Raw genomic sequence first — 21,213 nt, 5'->3', positions numbered from 1 at the left:
TGAAGTCGTCCACTAGACAGTCCCAGATGGCCATTGCTACCTGGGGGGTGATCTGGCTCACCGTGGACACACCGACTCTGAAACTGAACGCGATGGTCCTAAAGAAGTCCCCGGTGGCAAGGAACCTGGACAAAATTGTTCAAAATCAGTATTATGTGTACTGCAGTTACAAGATACATTATTCAAATTCCAAAATACTTTTGTGATGTCAGATTTAAATCACAAAACTTAAATCTTACATAAAACATTTTGTAATTATAAGGATAATTACAAAATGTATATTAGATGATATCTAAAACAGTCAGTTGTGTTTTGTTTTAACTTTAACGTATCATAATTTGATTGGTAGCAACTTTTACAACTACAGTGAGCCAATCACTCATAATTCCTAAACATGTCAATCAGGTAGGAATGAAGTGAGACATTAATAGAAATAAAGAGTTGTGTGTTGACATGTAGCCCTTTCCTTGCTTAAATCATTGTTAATATTTTGGAAAAAAATATGCTGTGATAAGACAGCATATCAAGATAAAATATGCTAGATAGAACCATATAACTAAAAACTGTTCACAATTTTATCTGCCTCAGTTTTAAGAAAGGCTGGTGACCCCTGTTATAGAGTCTGACAGCTGCAGGGATTATATACAAATATTCAACTATCCCAGAATTAAACCAGGTCTAAATAAAAAAAAAAAGGAGTGAGTATCACTACAAAGATTAACCCACAGTGGTCCTCATACCAGTTTGATATCAGCAAACACCGAGAGCATACATTGATATGACACCACAGCCATGCTATCATTGCAAACACTGATAACAGCATAAATCACTAGAAATATTATAAATAGTCGTCTCTGTACCACAGTTTGCTTTCAGTAAACACCAACAGCATTCACTGTTAGCATACCACATCCATGTTAGCAGTGTATAAACAATAGTTTAGCATATATTAGCACAGGTATCAATAAAGGACTACCGTATTAAACACTTTTACTAACCGCAGGCAGATGGACAGGCGCTCTGCCTGTAGTTGGTGTCTTGGCGATACTGGGACCAACGTGGGACAGCAGGTCCTCAAACTGAGCGAGGGAAAGATGGTGGTATCGCTGAAAGAGGCCGTCATCCAGGCGCAGCTCGTGGAGCAAGTGGTGAAACTCACCAAACTGCTCACGCCTCTGCAGGATCTGATGGACCCAGGTACGGCGAGGACGTCTTTTACGCTGCTGCTCTGCTCTCCACGGTGAATAGAGAAGGGAGACTCTCTCTTCAAGTGCTAGCTCGACAGCTGCCATCTTGCAAAGATACCGTCTGGCATAACTTCCTCCCACATTTCAGGTTTGACACGCGATGAATTCGCGTTGGACACGCGTCGAGGTGTGAATCTGGCGCGTTTTGATCGCATCTATCACGTTCGGTGTGAACACATCGTTACTCCCAGCCATAGCTGGACTGGCCATCAGGCATACTGGGCATTTGCCCGGTGGGCCGCTGGCGAACTTTTGTTTTTATGGGCCGATGGATTTTTTTTTATTTTTTATTTTTTTAGGAAGGGTATATATAATGAAAGGTGTTGGATTGGCCAATTGGTCATGATCGACTCTGGGCTGGACCAATTACAGCCGAGGAGGCCGAATGCACCCGCCCCCTTGTTTTCGCGCATTGCATGCCGGGAACTCGTGGCAAAACAATCCAAGTACCGCATCAAATGCAAGCATTTGCAGCACCGCAAAACGTTCATTTTCCGGTTCCAATACCTTCTTGTTTTTTCTTTGCCGCACAAAAAAGGAATGTACAAAACAAAAGGAGAACAATGCCGGTCCGTACAAAGACAGACTCGACGAAAAGACAAAGAAAAGATACGAGGAAAAAAATCAAAAGGTGTGAAAGGGTCAGACCCTTACGAGCACACAGAGTGGACAAAAGACGTTAGCGTGCTGCCCAACTTTCACCACGCTCATATTTATAATCATACGGTTCTTGGAGTGAGTGCATACACTCATGAAGTTTAGTAACTTCAGGTCACTGCAACAAGCCCAGGTACAGTTTACCGATGGATGGGTGCAGGACCTTGAAACGCACCGTGTAAAGACCATTGTACGAACAAAGGTAAGTTTACCAGTCTCACAAATCATCGTCATAAATACACATTCGTTAACCGTTTATTAATAGGACCTTTGAGCTCAACGGTAATTAATTAGTAGTGGAAATAATTTCTGGTTCATTACAGAAATGTAGCAGTGACAATAATATTGTATCTTGTAATCGCACTGGACAATTAGTGATACAAAACAACTGTTTTATCCTGTGAATAAAAGTATATGTTTTTGTCAATGTACCATGGTAATAACAGAAGTGAAACGCAATATTGTGTCAAGACAATTCACTATTTATGCACAATAAACAAAGGAGCATAGCGCGACAATTTCTGTTCAGCGCCAGACTTGCTTGTAACCTATATCACCAATTATGTTAAGAAAAATGACGCATTAACTACTACAAAACTCTGACCTTTGTGGGAATGCTTGGAGCAGACTAACATGTGAGCTGGAGTGTTCTGGGACGTTATATTTGGTATATCCAGACCATCCGTCGGCTCTTACTTCGGAAACATGGCTTAAAACATTTCTCTTCAACGACGTAATCCGATTAAAAAAAAAAAAAAAGATCGGCTTCCCGTGGCTGTCATGCGACCGGCTGTTGCAGTTAATAATACAACAGCTTCTTGCCATTTTTTGTGTTTCTTTTTATCCTGTGTAACTGAGTTCAATTGAAAGCCTGCGTGCGCTAGTACCTCTTGCCACAAGTTCCCAGAATCCTTTGCGGTTTTACCCCTGAATGACGTCACATTTTCAATCTTTATCCTGGTGGGCCGGTCTCTAGTCAAAATGCCCGGGCCGATTTTTTGTCCCAGTCCAGCCTTGCTCCCAGCAAATGGGTGATAGAAAACCGATCGGTGCCTATGCCATCTCCAAAATGCGCTGGCTGATGTAGGGTCAGCAGCAGAGTGCGAGCAACTTTTTTTTTGCCGATGTCTGTGATGGCGTCCCCCACCACGATGCCGCCCCGGGCAACCACCCGTGTCGGCCGTATCAAAAACTGCTACTGGGGCTAGGCCATATCATACCATTCATGGTAATACCAGTATAATGTTGGGCAACGATAAGAAAATGAAATATTGTGATAGAATAAGGGTAAAACGCGCATGTGCACTGCCTTTGTTTTCATATGCACATGGCGGAAAAAGCATGTCGCCGACGGAGAATGAGAAGGGCGAAAGCGGATCGTTGAATGAAACGGATGAACCAGAATTGGTTTGTAAAAATGCTGCAACTTCAGTGGTGTGGAACTGGTTTAGCTTTCGTCTGTCAGATACACAACAAAGCACTATTTTTGGTAGAGCATGCTAGCGGGCCATCGTTATTACCGTGTTTTTTGGAAAATACGGCACACTTAAAATCAATCCTTTGATTTTTCTGAAAATCCACAGTGCCCCTTATAATCCCGTGTGCCTTATGTATGAATTCTGGTTGTGTTTACTGACCTCAAAATGATTTTATGTCGTACACAGCACTGTCAAATGTTTTAGTACGACTTTGCTAAGCTTGATGGATTGTCGGAGCATTACGGCTATCGTAAGGCAGGAGCCTCGAGGAGTGATACGTACTGTGCTTCAACATAATATTACCGTATTGTGTGTGTATAACCTCTTTTTAGGTTTTGGTTAAACTGTCAGCAAGGAATTTGCATTTGCACTGTTAAATTTTTATATAACTTTAATGCACATAAAAAAACAGCTGCTTGTTTAAGTGAAAATACATTGATGGGTTTTTTGAACTAATAAAGTTGAGGAGTTGTAAAGTATTTTGTCTAGTGTCAATTATATCGTCAGCTACATCGTTATCGCAAATTTTCAGATGTATATCGTGATAAATATTTTTGGTCATATCGCCCTGCTCTAATTGCTAATGTTGGTTGGCCCTGGCTATCTCCTGGTAAGTAGTTATAAGCATGCCTTTGCTCAGTACCTGATGTAATCAAAATGTATCTGGTACATTCTAGAATATTCTAAGGGCTATAAAATAATGTTAAACAGTAATTTATTGAGGACAAACTGAAATAATTTCAGTTGGAATTGATAACTGCAGTTGCGGTCTATTTAGGCTATTAGACTATTTATCTGAAGAATGGCTAAATTCAGCCGATTATTTGCTCCATGAGTCAGCTCCATATTAGCTCTGTTGACTCAGTTACTGATCTATGACGATTAAGTTATTGAAATTATCACCTGTTTGAAAGTAAGGGGGGGAGAGGATTTCATATACGCTCAAATTTCAAATATGGTTACATCAAAATTGATAAGTGTGTAAATGTGAGACTGGTAGTTCAGTTGTCTTTAAGTGTGGTTGTGTGAGGTACTTTTGCCTAGTCAGTGTATTACCCATAGCAGACAGCCTTGTCGGGGTGGCTCTATCTCAGGTGGTACTCCATTACTAACTGGAAAGTTGGTGGTTAGATCCCAGTCTGCACACTAAATTTCCTTGGGCAAGATACTAACCCCAAATTGCTATCGGATGCATCCATCAGAGTATGAATGTGTGTGGATGTTAGATAGAAAAAAGTGCTGGTGTGAATGAGGCAAGTAAAGTAATGTGCTCTGAGTGCTCAGATAGAGTTGCAAAGCGCTATACATGAACTAGTCTATTTACCATCTTCCAGTTTACAGGTGCAACAACACAGCAAGAAGTAAGACTTGGTCTTTTTCACTACCTGGTCCTACACCCTCATTTTAGATTTCACACAATCTTCCCCATGAACTAATGATAAGTGAATGAATCAAAAATGGGGAAGGAAGGTGGGGCACCAAAAGGAGAATGAACAGCCGGTGGGGAGGGTAACAGGGAACCAGACGGGACATGTTTGGAGGTGTAGTCCAACAGATAATTTATCTCCAATTCAATAGCTGAGGCCACATCCTCATTTAAGGTTTGACAGCATTTTAAGTGGATAACGCCAGATGGCTTGAACATGAATTGAGGCTGTAGTTAAGGAAAGGCCTGACAGGGGAATGGGAGCAGCTTTCGGCCGGGGCAGATACCCAAAAAAGGCATCCAGAAGTAGTGATGACTGTACGTAACAAAGATCAAAAATGGTTGCCTGGCTGGTTTATTTATTCTGAGTAAGGTAGCAGTTGACACTTGGAAAGGTTTGGAAACCAGTGGATTGGGAGCATCATCATCATCATCATCACTATGAAGTGCTGCCATGAGCACAGCAAGCAACAGGTGGTGATAAAACACAAATAATGAAAAAAATATTAGCCATTCAAAAGCCCCCAGTCATGGTGTATGGTGCAGTGTCTGGCATGACAAAATGGAGATACAGGTGCACGCCTCTGATTTTGTGAGAAAAAAAATCTCTGTTGTTGTCTGCCACACATCAACACAAATACTACGTTTCTGAAAATCTTCACCCAGGTTATGAAAATCTTTTTTGTTGATCCAAAATACTGTTTCGTCCAAAATACTTTCATCCAAAATACTGAATGAAAGGCCAAAACACAAAGAAAGGAACATGTTTAAAAGAAAAAATACCTGTGTACATGTGAATGTAACCTTAGTTTTGTCCTCTTTGCATCATTTAGGGGAAGTGATAAAACTTGTGACTCATACCCATGTTGATTTATTGATCATGACTGTTTTTCGTGTTGGTGAAAAAAAAAGTGGATTTCTCTGCTCAATCCACAAATGCCAATTTTAAGATTTATAACCCTTTGTCCTTCTTTCACTAAAAAGAAGAGACAAAAACTAGATAATTAAGGAAACAACTTAGGGAGGGGAATTGTTAACTGAATTCAGTTTTATTCAAAGAAGGGTTCAGCGTTATGTAACAGTGGCTGTAGATGTACTTTTTGTTTGTTGTTGTATTTAGTAATGGTAGTCATTTAAAGATTTCTAGCTCTGATCTTTTTTTTATTGTGCTTTGCTCCAACGCTCCTATAAACCTACAATTGGTCCAGTATTTTTTGCATTGCTGTAAAATAATGAGTGTGATCTGTGGGTAGGATTAGGGCAGGGGTAGGCAACGCCAGACCTCAAGGGTAGGGTTAGGGTTAGGATTTCCTGCAGGTTTTAGATGTGTCCTTGGTCCAACATAGCTGATTCAAATTGCTGATTTACCTCCTCAACGTGTCGCATAGTTCTCCAGATGCCTGCTAATAAACTAATCCTTTTATTCAGGTGTGATGACCCAGGGGGATATCTAAAACCTGCAGGACACCGGCTCTTGAGGCTTGGAGTTGCCTACACCTGGATTAGAGACACCTGCCACTATCATGTTAACAAGAACTAATTTCTATTGAGTAGTTCCAGCCAACTGTACCATCACTGATGCCTCATCTCAAATGATGTCTCATCATTTGTTCCTGTATCTCCCACCTCGTCTTACTGTCTGTTAGGGCTGCCACGATTAGTCGACTAGTCACGATTACGTCGACTATCAAAATCGTCGACGACTGATTTAATAGTCGACACGTCGTTTGAAGCTTTGTAAGATCCCAAAAGACGCAGGAATAAGTAGTAGTATTTAAGAGTGTAATAACGGACTGAAACAGAAGATGGCAGCACTGCATGTACAAGGATGCCAGCTGCCGTTAAACCCCGAAGAAGAAGAAGTAGCTCTGTCCCAGAATTCATAGCGAAGCCCAGCTCAATTTTCAACAATGGCGGCAGCTAGTTAGTTTTAATATTACTCTTATTATTCTTTCTGGGTCACAAAATAAACGTTTAACATGTTTTCAGGCGAGAATGTAGCTGTGGAAACCTGAAATATCTGCTCAGTTTATCAAGACACCACATATTTTCAAAAGCGCTCCAATGTCTGTTACCCACTAGCTCGATAGCTAGCCGGCGGCAAGGCTCCCTAGAGCCCCCTGAGAACCGCGGGAAATCGTTTTCATACCCACGGCCGTCTTTCCCTACTCAGGTTAAACATATATAAGTCACTTAGATAACTTAAAAATTTTATTGTTTGGCTTTTTTTTTTTAGTATTTTATTTGTTCCTGAGTAAATCGGTTTGGCTGAGATTAAAGTTATAGTTTTTACACAGCTGAATAAACGTCAAGCTGACAACTGATTATCAGAAATGTGAGATGCTCAAGAATATACTCCGGTGTCCTGTTATATTTTAGATAGCAAGGAGTTTATTAAACTTCACCAAAACAATCTGCAAATTTCATTAAAATTTAATAAACTATCATCTTGTCTTTATTTTTAGTTAGCACAGACCTTAAACACTTAAAGCTGTAAGCTAATGATGGTTATATAAGAGCAGATGCTGCTGGTGCAATAAGCTGTATGTTTTACATTCAATGGATGATGATCTGATTAGTCGACTAATCGCAAAAATAATCGGTGACTAGTCGACTATCAAAATAATCGTTTGTGGCAGCCCTACTGTCTGTTCAGTTTCTTGGTCCAGTTCACAAATCTCCACTTCCATATTAGCCCATGCCCTAAGTTCACCTTTCTAGACCTAGCTGTGATTTGTGTTAGCATAGTTGCTGTTCGAGCACATTACTTCATAAACAGCTGCTGTAATCGGCAACTAAAAAACTGTTAGGCTGAAAGAGTCCTTTCAGACTGGTCAGAGGTTCCTTCAGAGTACTTCTAAATGTCAGCCTTCATGATGGCTGGAGACAGTCAGCTGCTATTCCTGCTACTGTGTATGTTAACCTGCTACATTACCGTCTTAAATTATGTCATACATATTTTACCTGAGCAGGTGATGTTCAGGATGAAGGTATGGTAACTTGATGCTGTACAGTCCTTCAGTGCAGATCTGACGTGAACACAATCATATTTGATCCACCATGCAGGTCTCTTTAAAGACTCATGTCTTGAGTCAACAGAAACAGCAGAGCCACAGTCCAGATGTTTACACACAAAAGCTGCATCTTTCAGCGTCCAGCTAAAGGCAGACACTGTTCTCCACTCTCCCAGATGTCTCAGCTCCATCATGCCCTCACAGTTATTGGCTCCTCCCACCAACCTGACATCATCAGGCTCTGAACAGAAAGCAAAGAGTCATCAGTAAAATAATAAACGAGTTTGACCACATCAAAGCTGCAGCTCCTCTTCTACCTGAGCAGGTGAGTCCAACAGCTTTGCCAGGTGAGCAGCTGTTTCTAGCTGAGCCTGAGCTTCTACAGTCCAGGAGAGCAGACTCATGGCCTCCACACTGCAACTCTTTGCTCCACACTGGAACCTCCACTTCTCCATAGAGCGCCCCCTGGAGGACCGAAGGAGGCCCACAGCCGAGCTCCCTACAGACCACCTCTGCATCCTGCTGGTCAAAGTCAGCTTCACACACTGAGGACCAGCTCTGGTTAGACTTCACCTCCAGTCTGCCTGAACACAGACTGGAACCATTCAGCAGCCTGACAGAGTCTGGAGAAATCAGAGAAGATCAAACAGAGAGATCAGAGACAGCAGACACACAAGAAAAAGATGGCAGCAAACAACTATTCACTGATTCAAACTCAGCACAACTCAACATGACTTCATCATTAACAACAGAACACATCTTTAAAATTACATTCAGCTCATTTTATTTCTTCAGAAGCAGGTCAAAAACTTTTAACTGTAATTAGAGCTGGGCGATAGAACGATAATGATATGTATCGCGATATAACTTTTACTCGATAGAGAAATTAAGCTATCGCGATAGACCTCGCCGCTCTTGTCCTCTTAAAAAAAAAAAAAAAAAAAAAAAAGGTCAGCCAATCCAAATTAAGTAGCGCAGAGCCGAACCAATCACAGCCGCAGCGTCACGTCGCGTGACTTGTTACGTACAGCACAAGTGCCAAGCCGCACGTGTGTTTGTTTGGGAAGCAGCCAGCGGGTAATGGAGCCAGCGCGTAATGGAGGAAATGAGTGTGCCGACTAGAAAAATCAACCGAGCGTGACCAAAGGTTACCGAAGAGAAAACAGATGATGGTTCCAATGCCGGAGAGATTGTCGAACAGAAGAGCCATAGAAGTTCCGTAGTGTGAAGGTATTTCGGCTATTTCAAGTCTGACAAAAAACAGAGTAGCGTGCACTGTAAATTGTGCCGAAAGCAAGTCTGGAAATACAATAAACTGGTGCATGCGTCACACTGTGCGCCACGTTATTGTTTCGGTGAAATGAATTTCTACAATACTGTTACTGTTAATTCTACTCTCTGCAGTGTTTAAATGCTTACATATACACACAGTTACTGTCCCTCCACACATACGACTCGGTTCTGCTTCTATGCCCCAGCTTTGTTTACTTTTTCCCACCGAGGCTTCTAGACTTCTGATTGGCCAATATTTCTGCACGGTTAGGAATCTAGCGCCACCTGCTGCTTTGGCATGTTCATAGCAGCGTTTTCCTTCATTTCTGCCTTTATGTGTGGACGGGATTATTTTTTAAAACGAAAACGGAAAATCTCAGTTTTCAAAAATACCCGTGTACGTGTGGACGTAGCCTCAGTCTCTGACTGGAAGCGCTAATTCGTCATTCGGCTTTTGTCAGACTAAAGTAACTGTTAAAACTGTTTGAAAAGCTAAGCTATACAACAAGGAGAGATTGAGAATTTCCTTTTAGTTCTCAGTTTATTTGATATTGACAAAAGTTAGCCAGTTTTGTCTGTTCTTCTGTAAAACAAACTAAGATTTATTTTTAGAATTAATATTTTGTTTCTAAGTGGAATTGACAATTTAGTAGTCTGTTTCGTTTGTTCTATTTTGAAACTTAAACGCTTTAGCGGCTGCCTTTTGTGTAGTTTGCAATATTTGCCTTTATTTATCTGAAAAAGTCTCATGTTCCTTAAGTACATCTACCCTGTTGAACTTATTATGGGAAATAAATATTTAAATAAAAACAAGCTGCTGATTATGTCACATTTTACTTGTGAGCAACGGCACATTTAAATCTTACAAATATAGTTATTTGGCTTATATCGTGATATATATCGTTATCGCCTGAAATGAAAAAAACATATCGTGATATGAAAAAATCTCATATCGCCCAGCTCTAACTGTAATGTGAAAATATGCAATCGGGCAATGTCTTGTAAGAGGAGGAACTGAAATTATTAGCTTTTAAACCTCTGATATGTTCGTTTTCAAATTCTTTGAATTTTTTTGGTAACTTGTAACTGTAAAAATTATAGTTCATAGAGGCATGATCAGTGGTGTGATTATTTAGAAGACCAGTCTCTCCACTTTCTTCCATCCATTCGGTTCAGATTTCTGAGAGGGCGGAGCCTATACCAACAGTCATGGTCAAAGGAAGCTAAATCTTGAACAGGATACAGTGTTAAAAGAGGCATCCCTGTGCATGATAACACCTATGGCTACTTTCAAATCACCAATCAATCTAACACATGTTAAATTTTATTTATACAGTGCCAAATCATGATGTCAGTCACCTCAAGGATGTTTATGTTGTAAGGTACACCCTACAATAATATAGAGAAAACAGAGAAAAGCTCAGCAATCATATGACCCTTATAAACAAGCACTATTACAGTGGGAAGGAAAAAACTCCCTTTTCAGAGGAAGAAATCTCCTGCAGAGGGGTGTGCAAACACATAATAAGTGAAGAAAAAACACCTGTTAAAAGGGAGTTTTTTTCCTTCCCACTGTCACCACAGTGCTTGCTTATAAGGGTCATATGATTGCTGAGCCTTTCTCTGTATTATTGTAGGGTCATTACCTTACAATATAAAGCATAGCTCCTGTTGTGACTTGGCTGTATGTAAATAAAATTGAATTGATCTGATTTGAATAACAACAAAAATATATTTACCTGCGCAGGTAAGATTCAGGATGGGGTCGTAGTAACCCGATGTTGTGCACTCTCTCAGAGTAGATCTGGACTGAACACAGTCAGGTTTGATCCTCCAGCTAAATTTTAATGATGACTCGGTGTGTTGTAAAGAAACAGCAGAACCACAGTCCAGATGTTCACAAATAGGAGCTGCCTCTTTCAGCGTCCAGCCAAACTCAAACATTGGTCTCCACTCTCCCAGATGTTTCAGCTCCAGTGTACCTGCACAGCGACTGGCTCCTCCCACCAACCTGACATCATCAGGCTCTAACAGAAAGCAGAGAGTCATCAGTAAAATAATAAAGTGAGTTTGAACCATATCAAAGCTGCAGCTCCTCTTCTACCTGAGCAGCTGAGTCCAACAGCTTTGCCAGGTGAGCAGCTGTTTCTAGCTGAGCCTGAGCTTCTACAGTCCAGGAGAGCAGACTCATGGCCTCCGCACTGGAACTCTTTGCTCCACACTGGAACCTCCACTTCTCCATAGAGCGCCCCCTGGAGGACCAAAGGAGGCCCACAGCCGAGCTCCCTACAGACCACCTCTGCATCCTGCTGGTCAAAGTCAGCTTCACACACTGAGGACCAGCTCTGATTAGACTTCACCTCCAGTCTGCCTGAACACAGACTGGAACCATTCAGCAGCCTGACAGAGTCTGGAGACATCAGAGAAGATCAAACAGAGAGATCAGAGACAGCAGACACACAAAAAAAAGATGGCAGCAAACAACTATTCACTGACTCAAACTCAGCACAATTCTGATTAGACTTCATCATTAACATGCATTACATGTTGACAATGTTCAAAACTTGCTTCCTTTTATTCTTAATGATATTAGCCTCTTATGACTTTACGTATTCCATTTTTTTATACTCAAATCTGCCTTGTAGCTCCTTTTTTACTTGGATGTGTTCATTTATACTTTGGACTGGAAACATAGCCTCTATCTTTGATTTTAGTGTGTTTTCAAACACACATGGAGCAGACCTCCACAGTAGCCAGGTCACAACAATCAGATGCTGCTTGTCAGCAAAGACTTTCTACAGTCTGGGTGTGTACAATGGGATTTGTTGTAATTAGTGGATAGCATGTTTTTGTTGTTTGTCATGAGGGCAGATAAGAAGGTACTGATGGGACACGGTGGTTCAGAAAACTGAAAGAGACCTTTGAGAGAGGTGGTTGGTCCAGATGAATCCTAAAGTTTTCTCTGTTGTGACTCCTGAGAAGCTGATGTGAACGTGTTGCACTTATGACACGCTTTATACTTATAGGCTCACCTGCACAGGTGACATTGGTGATGACAGAAGATGAATATGATGTTACACAATCTCTCACAGCAGATCCAGACTGAATACATTCAGTTTTCATTTTCCACACAGGTGTGTTTGTGGTCTCAAATCTCCATTCTACAGAAACAGCAGAGCCACAGTCCAGCAGTTGGCAGACAACATCTGCATGTTTCAGGGTCCAAGCATAACCATCTACTATTCTCCACTCTCCCAGATGTTTCAGCTCCAGTGTTCCTGCACAGTGACTGGCTCCTCCCACCAACCTGACATCATCAGACTCTGAACAGAAAGCACAGAGTCATCAGTAAAGAAGTTAATTGACTTCTGAAAAGTAAAGTTATCTGCTGCTTCTGTGAGTATTTGATTTCTGCATTTACCTGAGTTATGTTTTTCTTCAGCCTGGACTCCTGAAAAGAACATTAGAGAAAAAAGTTGCCATTTTAAAGCAGGACTCTGGACTCGTTTTCCAAGTCTGACTTGTAAAACAAGAAGTCACAAATCAACATTGCAGTTTTTAAAGACTTCATGGATCAGTCCATTCTGGTCCTCATTGCTTAAAGTAATCTTGTTTTGTCAAAACTATCGGTGTGTCAAAAGCACAATATGATGATGATATACCAGGAGAAGATGTTCCATTTTTCAGCATGAAGGGTTACTATTACAAAAAGTGAACCTGTGATAAAATGGGTGAAGTGAGACAGAATCAAATATAAAAACAGAGTAAATAAAATAAAAAAAAATCAATCAATCAATAAACTTTATTGATCCCAAAGGTTGGCCACGAAGGAAATTGAGTTAGGGCTGCTGGCCTTATGCTGCTGCCATCTCAAACCAGTGCAAAAACACAAAGATCCAAATAAATCAGCAGCTTATGGCATCATATTAGAATTTGCAGAAAGACCCTAACCTTCAATCTAACCCTTATTAGCAGCCAGTATAACTATCATTACTGATTGCACATGTATCCACAGCTGAAGAGTAATGATTGCGCGGTTTTCTTGAGCAATGCAGCTGGCAAACCACACTGGGATATAGTATGTCTGTGTTGTGCCCTTAAACAGGGGAAATAGTGCGGAGAGGTGAAAGAAAGGCACAGACACGCAGCTCTCACTCTCACTCGTCTGTATTGAGTGAAGGAGGAAGCGCGCGAACCCACCTACTGGAGCCCTGAGGCATTAACAATGGATCGACGCACAATCAACCCAGGCAAAACTTTCACTACTTATCTCCCTCTATATTCCCACTGCATATTCTATTCGAAAACAGTCAAAGCAACAAATAAAACATTAATAAGGGCATGACATGAAATGTAAGGAACAGAGATGTACAACTTCAAAACTAATCAAATTTATGATCCACCACATCTGCACTCTTATCCTTATGAAACAGAGAGTAGATGTATTTGAATTAAGTCTCCACGCTTAAAGAAGTCCAGATGCTTTTCTTTCCAAGCTCCTTAGACCACCAATAAAATATATAATTATGAGTTAACAGCACAAAATGTTAACTGAAAATGTGTAGACTTTAACCTTTTCATGGAATATTCTCTGGTATCTAAACAAACATTTAATTCAATTCCATTTTATTTATATAGCTCCCATTCTACTTCTAAATACTCTAGGAACACCAAGTAAGCCTGCAATGTGAGAGTGAAGAGCTCTAATGGAGTGATATGGTACTACAAGGTCATTAAGATAAGATGGGGCCTGATTATTTAAGACCTTGTATGTGAGGAGCAGGATTTTGAATTCAATTCTGGATTTAACAGGAAGCCAATGAAGGGAAGCCAAAACAGGAGAAATATGCTCTCTCTTTCTAGTCCCTGTCAGTACTCTTGCTGCAGCATTTTGGATTAACTGAAGTGTTTTCAGAGAATTCTTAGGACATCCTGATAATAATGAATTGCAGTAGTCCAGCCTAGAAGTAATAAATGCATGAACTAGTTTTTCAGCGTCACTCTGAGACAGGATGTTTCTAATTTTAGAGATGTTGTGCAAATGGAAGAACGCAGTCTTACATATTTGTTTAACATGTGGGTTGAAGGACATGTCCTGGTCAAAAATGACTCCAAGGTTCCTCACAGCGTTACTGGAGGCCAAGGTAATGCCATCCAGAGGAAGAATCTGGTTAGATGCCATATTTCTAAGATTTTCAGGGCCGAGTACAATAACCTCAGTTTTATCTGAATTAAGAAGCAGAAAGTTAGCGGCCATCCAGGTCTTTATGTCTTTAAGACATTCCTGCAGTTTAACTAATTGGTGTGTGTTATCTGGCTTCATGAATAGATAAAGTTGTGTGTCATCTGCATAGAAGTAAAATTTTATGCTATGCCTTCTGATGATGCTGCCTAGGGGAAGCATGTATAATGTAAACAGAATTGGTCCTAGCACTGAACCCTGTGGAACACCATAACTGACCTTAGTGTGTGAAGAGGACTCTCCATTTACATGAGCAAATTTGAGTCTATTAGATAGATATGATAGAAACCACTGCAGTGCAGTACCTGTAATACCTACAGCATGTTCTAATCTCTCTAATAGGATATTATGGTCAACAGTATCGAACGCTGCACTGAGGTCTAGCAGGACAAGCACAGAGATGAGTCCCCTGTCTGAGGCCATAAGAAGATCATTTGTAACCTTCACTAAAGCTGTTTCTGTGCTGTGATGAGCTCTGAAACCTGACTGAAACTCTTCAAATAAGCCATTCCTCTGCAGATGATCTGTTAGCTGTTTGACAACTACTCTTTAGGAAGGTTGGAGTTGGCCTATAATTAGCTAAGACTGCTGGGTCTAGAGATGGCTTTTTAAGTAACGGTTTACCTATTGCCAGTTTGAAGACCTGTGGTACATTCTAGGACAGTATATATGTATAATGACATCCTCTTACTGGATGAAATCACTAAGTTTAATTTCTGGGCACTATCCCAGAATGCTGGATGATATTGATGTTTCTTTGTAAGTGAGTTATTTTTTTGGGTTCAATGATTACATGTCAGCCCTTTTTCTTCTTTTTCTTACAGTGGGCTGGTTCTTTTTTTTTTCCAACATCAAATTTATTTTTAAATAATTTCTTTCACTGAGCCAGGCTAATTGTCCCATTAGAAACAATATTCATCACCCCTGTTATTTCAGCCCAAGCCTCATCTTTAAAAGGTGTTTAACATCCGTCACTTAAGTGGAGACACTTAAGGGAGCTGTCCTTTTTCCATTTATACACTCTTATTTAAATTCATTAAGTTGCACTTTCTCCTTTTTTCTTCTGTTAGGGGTGAAGTCTCTTCAATTGGTAAACTTGTTTTCTTATACAGAGAAATGGGGGCATGGTATTATGCTGACTGCAGGCATCTGATCTGATTCACTGACTTCATTATCCAGAATGTAATTTTGTATATTTGCAGATTTTTTTTCCCTGCAAGTTAGGAACTTTATATATATATATATATATATATATATATATATATATATATATATATATATATATATATATGTATGTATATATATATATATATATATATATATATGTATGTATATATATATAGCCCTAATGATAGCATGTATAATATTCTGCTTGTGAACAGAACAAAAACAAAAATATTGACAGCAAAATTATTAAAGTTATGCAATACTCTTAACAGTAAGCTGAAGAAATGTATGTCCCTCTGTTTCTCTCTATCTATCTTGTTTTCAGTTCACATTTCTGCTCTTCCATCTGTTAATCAGAGCACAATTATAATCATGTATGAGTACATCATGTAGCTGACAGTTTATAACAGGATAATGCTGGAAAAAGTGTATGGATGAAACTCGCAGGCTTGCACTTGCACTCGAGCGCTCGACGTTGACTGTGTATGCTTTTACTTCCTTGAAAGTAAAATAAATGCTACTCTGTGTGTCTCACTTCACAAAGGAAGTTTTCTAAAACATGTGAAACAGCCACTGTCACAAAATGAGGAGCATGTTCTTGAAAATGTTTCACAATAAAAGCCTTATTGTGAAATGAGGAGTTTCTGATGAAAACAGGAAGTACATGTTATCACTGTAGTTCAGGGGTGCCCAATCCCGGTCCTCGAGAGCTATTATCCTGCAGCTTTTAGATGCATCCCTACTCCAACACAGCTGAATCAAATGGTTTGATCTCTTCAGCATGCCATCATGTTTGGCAAATGCCTGATAACAAGCCATTCATTTGATTCAGGTGTGTGGGAACAAGGATGCATCTAAAAGCTGCAGGACGGATTGGGCACCCCTGCTGTAGTTTAATAACACACATATATATTCTATTTTATTTATGGTAAATAGACTGTTTCTTTTAAACCACTTTCTACCCTAACTGAGCACTCAAAGTGCTTTTGTACAACTTGCTTCATTCACTCAAGAACATTTTTCTATATAAATGCTTTCTATCTAACATTCATGATTTTACAGTGAGAGAAACAATCAGAGAGGAACCTGGGGTTAGTATCTTGGCCAAGGATATTTGATTTGATTTTGATTTGATTTGATTTTATTGATTAGCATTCAAATTCAAATCTCAGTGAAAACAGTGAAAAAACAAACAAACAAACAGTGAAAACAGAACAAAAATCTACCATAAAGAAAGAAAGCATGAGACAAGGCTAATCAAAAGGTATTGGCTGAAGCATTTGCTTATTACGCCAACCCTTTTCACAAAATATCTTTTTGTATGCAGCTCCTGTACACAGGGCTTGAAGAAAATAATAAAACAAAGCAAAAACCAAACAAACAAACAAACAAACAAAAAAAAAACAAAGAAAAAAAAAACTTTCCACCTTAGATAAGTAACTACATCAAAGCAAAAGAATCAAGAGGTTGTTTTTTTTTTTTTTTTTTTTTTCTTTCTCCTTTTTGCTCTTTTCATTCTTGATTTATATATTTTTCTAATACTCTATTTTTAAACATATTTTTAAACAAGGACATATTTTTAAACAAGGACATGCAGGCTGCAGCAGATGTGGATCAAACCACCAGCCTTCCAATTAGTAGGCGACTTGTTCTAACACCTGAGCCACAGCCACAACAGGCCAATTCACAACAATAGTCTTCTCAAGGTTCTTTCTATTTTTAAATTAAAAAAAACAAAACAATTTGATTTAATAGGATAACGGCTATATTATTGTAGAAGGTCACAAACAACCTGATGATTTCCTCTGAGCAGCACACTGCAATGGTGGCAAGGAAGAGCTCTACTTTAACCTCTATTACAGTGAGTCTTGTTTTTTTAAAATTCCATCATTTTCATAAGAAGTCTAGACGTGATGGGGCTATGCTTCCCTCTTTGGGCTCTAAAATATAGTAGACGTAGTTCGTTCATTCATTCAAAGTGGAGTTGTTAGTGAGGAGGCGTTAAGTCTGCTGTGTATATAGTGGATAACACAGTACAGTTTAGAATAGAATAATCCTTTAATTGTCCCACAAGGGGAAATTTGGTTGTAACAGCAGCCAGAAAGACAGAAAGTTTGGGCTCCTCTCTGATTGTTAGAGGCTAGAATCAGCTCCAGCTGGTGGAAACAGTCTTTAGGTGTGTTCAGCTAGTTATTCAGAGTGAGCTTTACAGAGACATTAGAGTTTCTTGAGTTATTTTTGGTCATGAGTAAAGGAACTGTGACTCATCATCATCAGTGAGGAAGTCCGACAGTGAGTGCTGCTGCACAGAGATCATCACTGAATATTGACCTGTCGGACAAAACAACTCACAAGTGACTGTCAATATATTAAAATATGGCTTTGATTTGACAAAGTCTGAAGGATTCTTTTTTTTTTTTGCCTGTCCTGTTTGGTTCTTTTGCCATCAGAATTATTGTCTAAAGGCGAAGAAAGATGCCCAACGGATTTACTTTACCAAGTGGACCATCCCAGCCTTGCCGTAATGGTCTATTTGATTCACCTTTTATTGTTTATTTTATTTTATTTTTACGTGCTAGATACGGGACAGACTTGACTGGGGAAAAGAAAGAGGGAATGAAAAACAGCGGGGATAAAGGGCAAAAAACAAAAACCAACAAAATAAGCAGACAAAAAATACATATATCAATCACCTGGATCACCTGGATCACCTGTCCGAAGTCTGAAGGATTCTAACTAGAAGGTGTTTTTCAAAACTGAACTGTGTGTGTGTGCAGGTGTCCTACCTGAGCTCCACAGGAGAAGCAGCACTAATAGGTGATCCATGTCCAGCTGTACGTCTCTCTGCTCTGACCATCATGTGCTGTCCTCAGTATATTTCTGCTAACAGGAAGGGGCGGGATGGTGGGATGGATGGTTGGTTGGTTGTGTGAGCTCTGCTGGAGGTCACTCCACTGTGACCTTTCTTGAACTCTGTGTTCCATCACATCAGCCTTTTCCTCGGCTGAATTCTTCAGAGTCTTATTGAACATATTGTTTAGTAAAAGACCAAATATCCTGTATCCAGGTACATGATTTTTTTTATGCTATAAATTCTCATCTGTTCGGACTTTATGGCACCAGCCAAGCTTCAAATGCTTATAATGACCAGCAGTTAGAATCATATCTACTCATGACATGAATAATAGTTTGAACATTTTATTTTTAGATGTATAAAAGTCAAGTAGGTTTTGACCCAGAAGGACTCTGGTTAATATATGTGTAAAACTATGTTTTAGTTTGTTTCACTGTTTCCTATTTTTGGACAGAAGTATAGAGGTGATGAGCAGAATCTATCATTCTGAAATCAGGTCTTTTTTTCTGTCCATCAGACATGCCGTCCATCAACAGCACATCTAAAACCACACCAACATCCCACAGAGTAGTCACAGCCTGTACAGTGGAAGCAGGCAGCAGTAACTGATGCTGGAAATCTGTCATTCGCATTAAATTCACATCATTTTATCAACAACACCAAAAACTAAATTACGCTGGCAACAAATGTAGCAGCAACTATTTCTACAAATGTAAAATCTTAGATGACATTTTCCAAATGTTTGCTGAAGGTGGGATTAAAAGCAGTTCTAAGAGGAAAAAAGTCACCACATTTTATATTCCATAATTTCTCTTCCCTGTTGAAGATAAAAGCCCAGATGGAGCTGTAAATTACCAGTGTTCATGAAAAAATCCAGAAATTTTAACTCATGTTATCTGATAACATCTTTATTTCTCTACTGCAGGACAAATGTACGAGAATGTTAAGACAGTGTTGTCATGATCCTGGGTCCTTTTGACCCAGCGTTTTGTGTTTTCTCTTCGCGATTTTGGTTCTGTTCTCTAATTGGTGTTTACCCTGTTCCCCCCCGTGTGTTCCTGTTTTATTGTGAAGGTCTGCGTCTTATGTGAGTGTTTTCAGTTTGCCTCCCTGGTCTCGTCATGTTAATCACTCCCAGCTGTGTCTCCCACCTGTGTTATTTCCCTTCCACCCTTCTGTGTTGATTCTCTGGTCATTCTCCCTGCATGTCACGTTCGTATTCCGGTTAGTGTTTTATTTAGTTTTCCCAGTTTAGAGTTTTCACCGTTCGGTTCCTCGCCACCCTGTCTGTTGTACCTTTTGGTTGCAAATAAACTCACCCTCCACTTCAGCAGCCTGCAGTTTGGATCCATTATTATTCACACGGCTTGCCCCGGCAAACCGTGACAAGTGTGTTCTGATAATAGGGTTAAAACTGAAAATGGATGAAGGGCTGAAGTGCAAACTTTTCTTTATGACTCAGAAGAAGAAGATGAGAGAAGCTATGTTTTATTATTTAAACAGCTATAACAATAAAAAACACAACCTGTATTAAAATAACAAATATAGTTAAAGTGAAATTAGTAATAATTAATAAGAAAAAAGGAACCAAATTACATGCAGTTACTGTGGTATGAAGCAAGCATGATTATCTATGCTTATGACAGCAGAACTGAAACAAAAACCATAAAAACCTGCTAAAAGAAGCCGTTTCGGGTCATATAAATAGCACAGATAAATTATTAAATGACTTTTCAAAAATAGTGAAGCTCATAGAGAAGGTTAGACAGCATTCACCAGTTCCTCGTCCTTCCATCTTGACCTCTAATCGCTGATGAAAGGAAAAGGCGCTGCCTGAATTTATCCTGCTTCGTCCTGCAGATTTTGCTTCCTCTTAAAATTTATGATGCCTCATTAGCCTCTTCACACACTGTTAGAGCACTTTATCTGCATTCACACACTCTGACAGTTCAGTACTCTCCAGCCAATGCTTCAGCATGCATACTCGAGGAGGCAAGGATCAAATAACTAACTTTCCCATTAGTTGATGACCCACTCCACCTCCTGAGCCACAGACACCCGAAAACTCACTGCTGTTTATTCTGCACCACCTTCTGTGTTCAACAAAACTGGTGTGAGGCAGTAAATCACAGCAGACTGATGAGCAGGAGGCACAGAGGAGAAAAGAGCTAAAGGAGGAGAAAACTGAGATTAAAGAAGAACATCAGGGTTCACCTCAATTCAGCCGATAACAGTGTGTAATAAAAGAGGAGTTAATACAACAGCTGATCAAACAAAATGACTTCATTTGAAGGTGACGTCAGTTAAATATGATCTGTTTACAGCCACTGCTCTGCTTCATGATCTCAAACATAATACGAGTATAACGATCCACATCCTTTTAATAAAATCATTTTAATACAAATAAGACAAGAATTCAAAGAAACTATACTCATTGCATCTCACACACAGGAAAGACTAAGTGTGATGATTCAGTTAATTGCACATATTTATGAAGTCCTCCTTGTGTTCTTTTTTTTTGTCATCTTTCGAAAATCACTGAAAAAAACGTCTGCAACAAACATAGCTGTGGATGCTGATTACATCTCTTAGTAACCAAAACATCTGTCGTGATGGAAGAAGACGATTAGGATCTGATCTGGGGCTGACAAACAGGAAGGACACAGGAATCAAAAAGAAGGACAGGCAGTGAAGATAGAACCAGGAAGGATCATGGACCTCACAGGGCCCTAAAAACAGCAGAGTCGCAGACCCGACTTAGACAAGAAGACTCACAGGACTCCAACTGAAATGGGAAACCTGTGAAACAAAGCTCATGACAGGCCCACCCTGCATCACAAAACCCAGATCATGCTC

The 21,213-nt window shown here is 39.8% G+C and overlaps 1 protein-coding gene across 1 annotated transcript in view; it reads right to left on the bottom strand.

Annotated features, from left to right (window-relative positions):
* The window catches only part of LOC146705311 (antigen WC1.1-like), a 35,251-nt gene extending 16,891 nt beyond the window's left edge, over window positions 1–18,360 (bottom strand). Inside the window, exons 1-7 of the mRNA XM_085462954.1 lie at window positions 18,290–18,360; window positions 12,516–12,545; window positions 12,127–12,417; window positions 11,199–11,504; window positions 10,834–11,121; window positions 8,140–8,445; window positions 7,773–8,063 (exon numbers count right to left, since the gene is read on the bottom strand). Of these exons, the coding sequence (XP_085319080.1) occupies window positions 7,773–8,063; window positions 8,140–8,445; window positions 10,834–11,121; window positions 11,199–11,504; window positions 12,127–12,417; window positions 12,516–12,545; window positions 18,290–18,329 (1,552 nt within the window). The 5' untranslated portion in view covers window positions 18,330–18,360. The remainder of the gene's footprint in view (window positions 1–7,772; window positions 8,064–8,139; window positions 8,446–10,833; window positions 11,122–11,198; window positions 11,505–12,126; window positions 12,418–12,515; window positions 12,546–18,289) is intronic.
* Between the last annotated feature and the right edge of the window lie 2,853 nt (window positions 18,361–21,213).

This window comes from Copadichromis virginalis, linkage group LG7 (genome assembly GCF_057382275.1).
Source record: "Copadichromis virginalis isolate Kocher_CV1m ecotype Utaka linkage group LG7, C_Virginalis_male_GT1.1, whole genome shotgun sequence".
NCBI classification, from domain to species: Eukaryota; Metazoa; Chordata; class Actinopteri; order Cichliformes; family Cichlidae; genus Copadichromis; species Copadichromis virginalis.
This window is presented reverse-complemented; position numbering and strand designations above follow the sequence as displayed.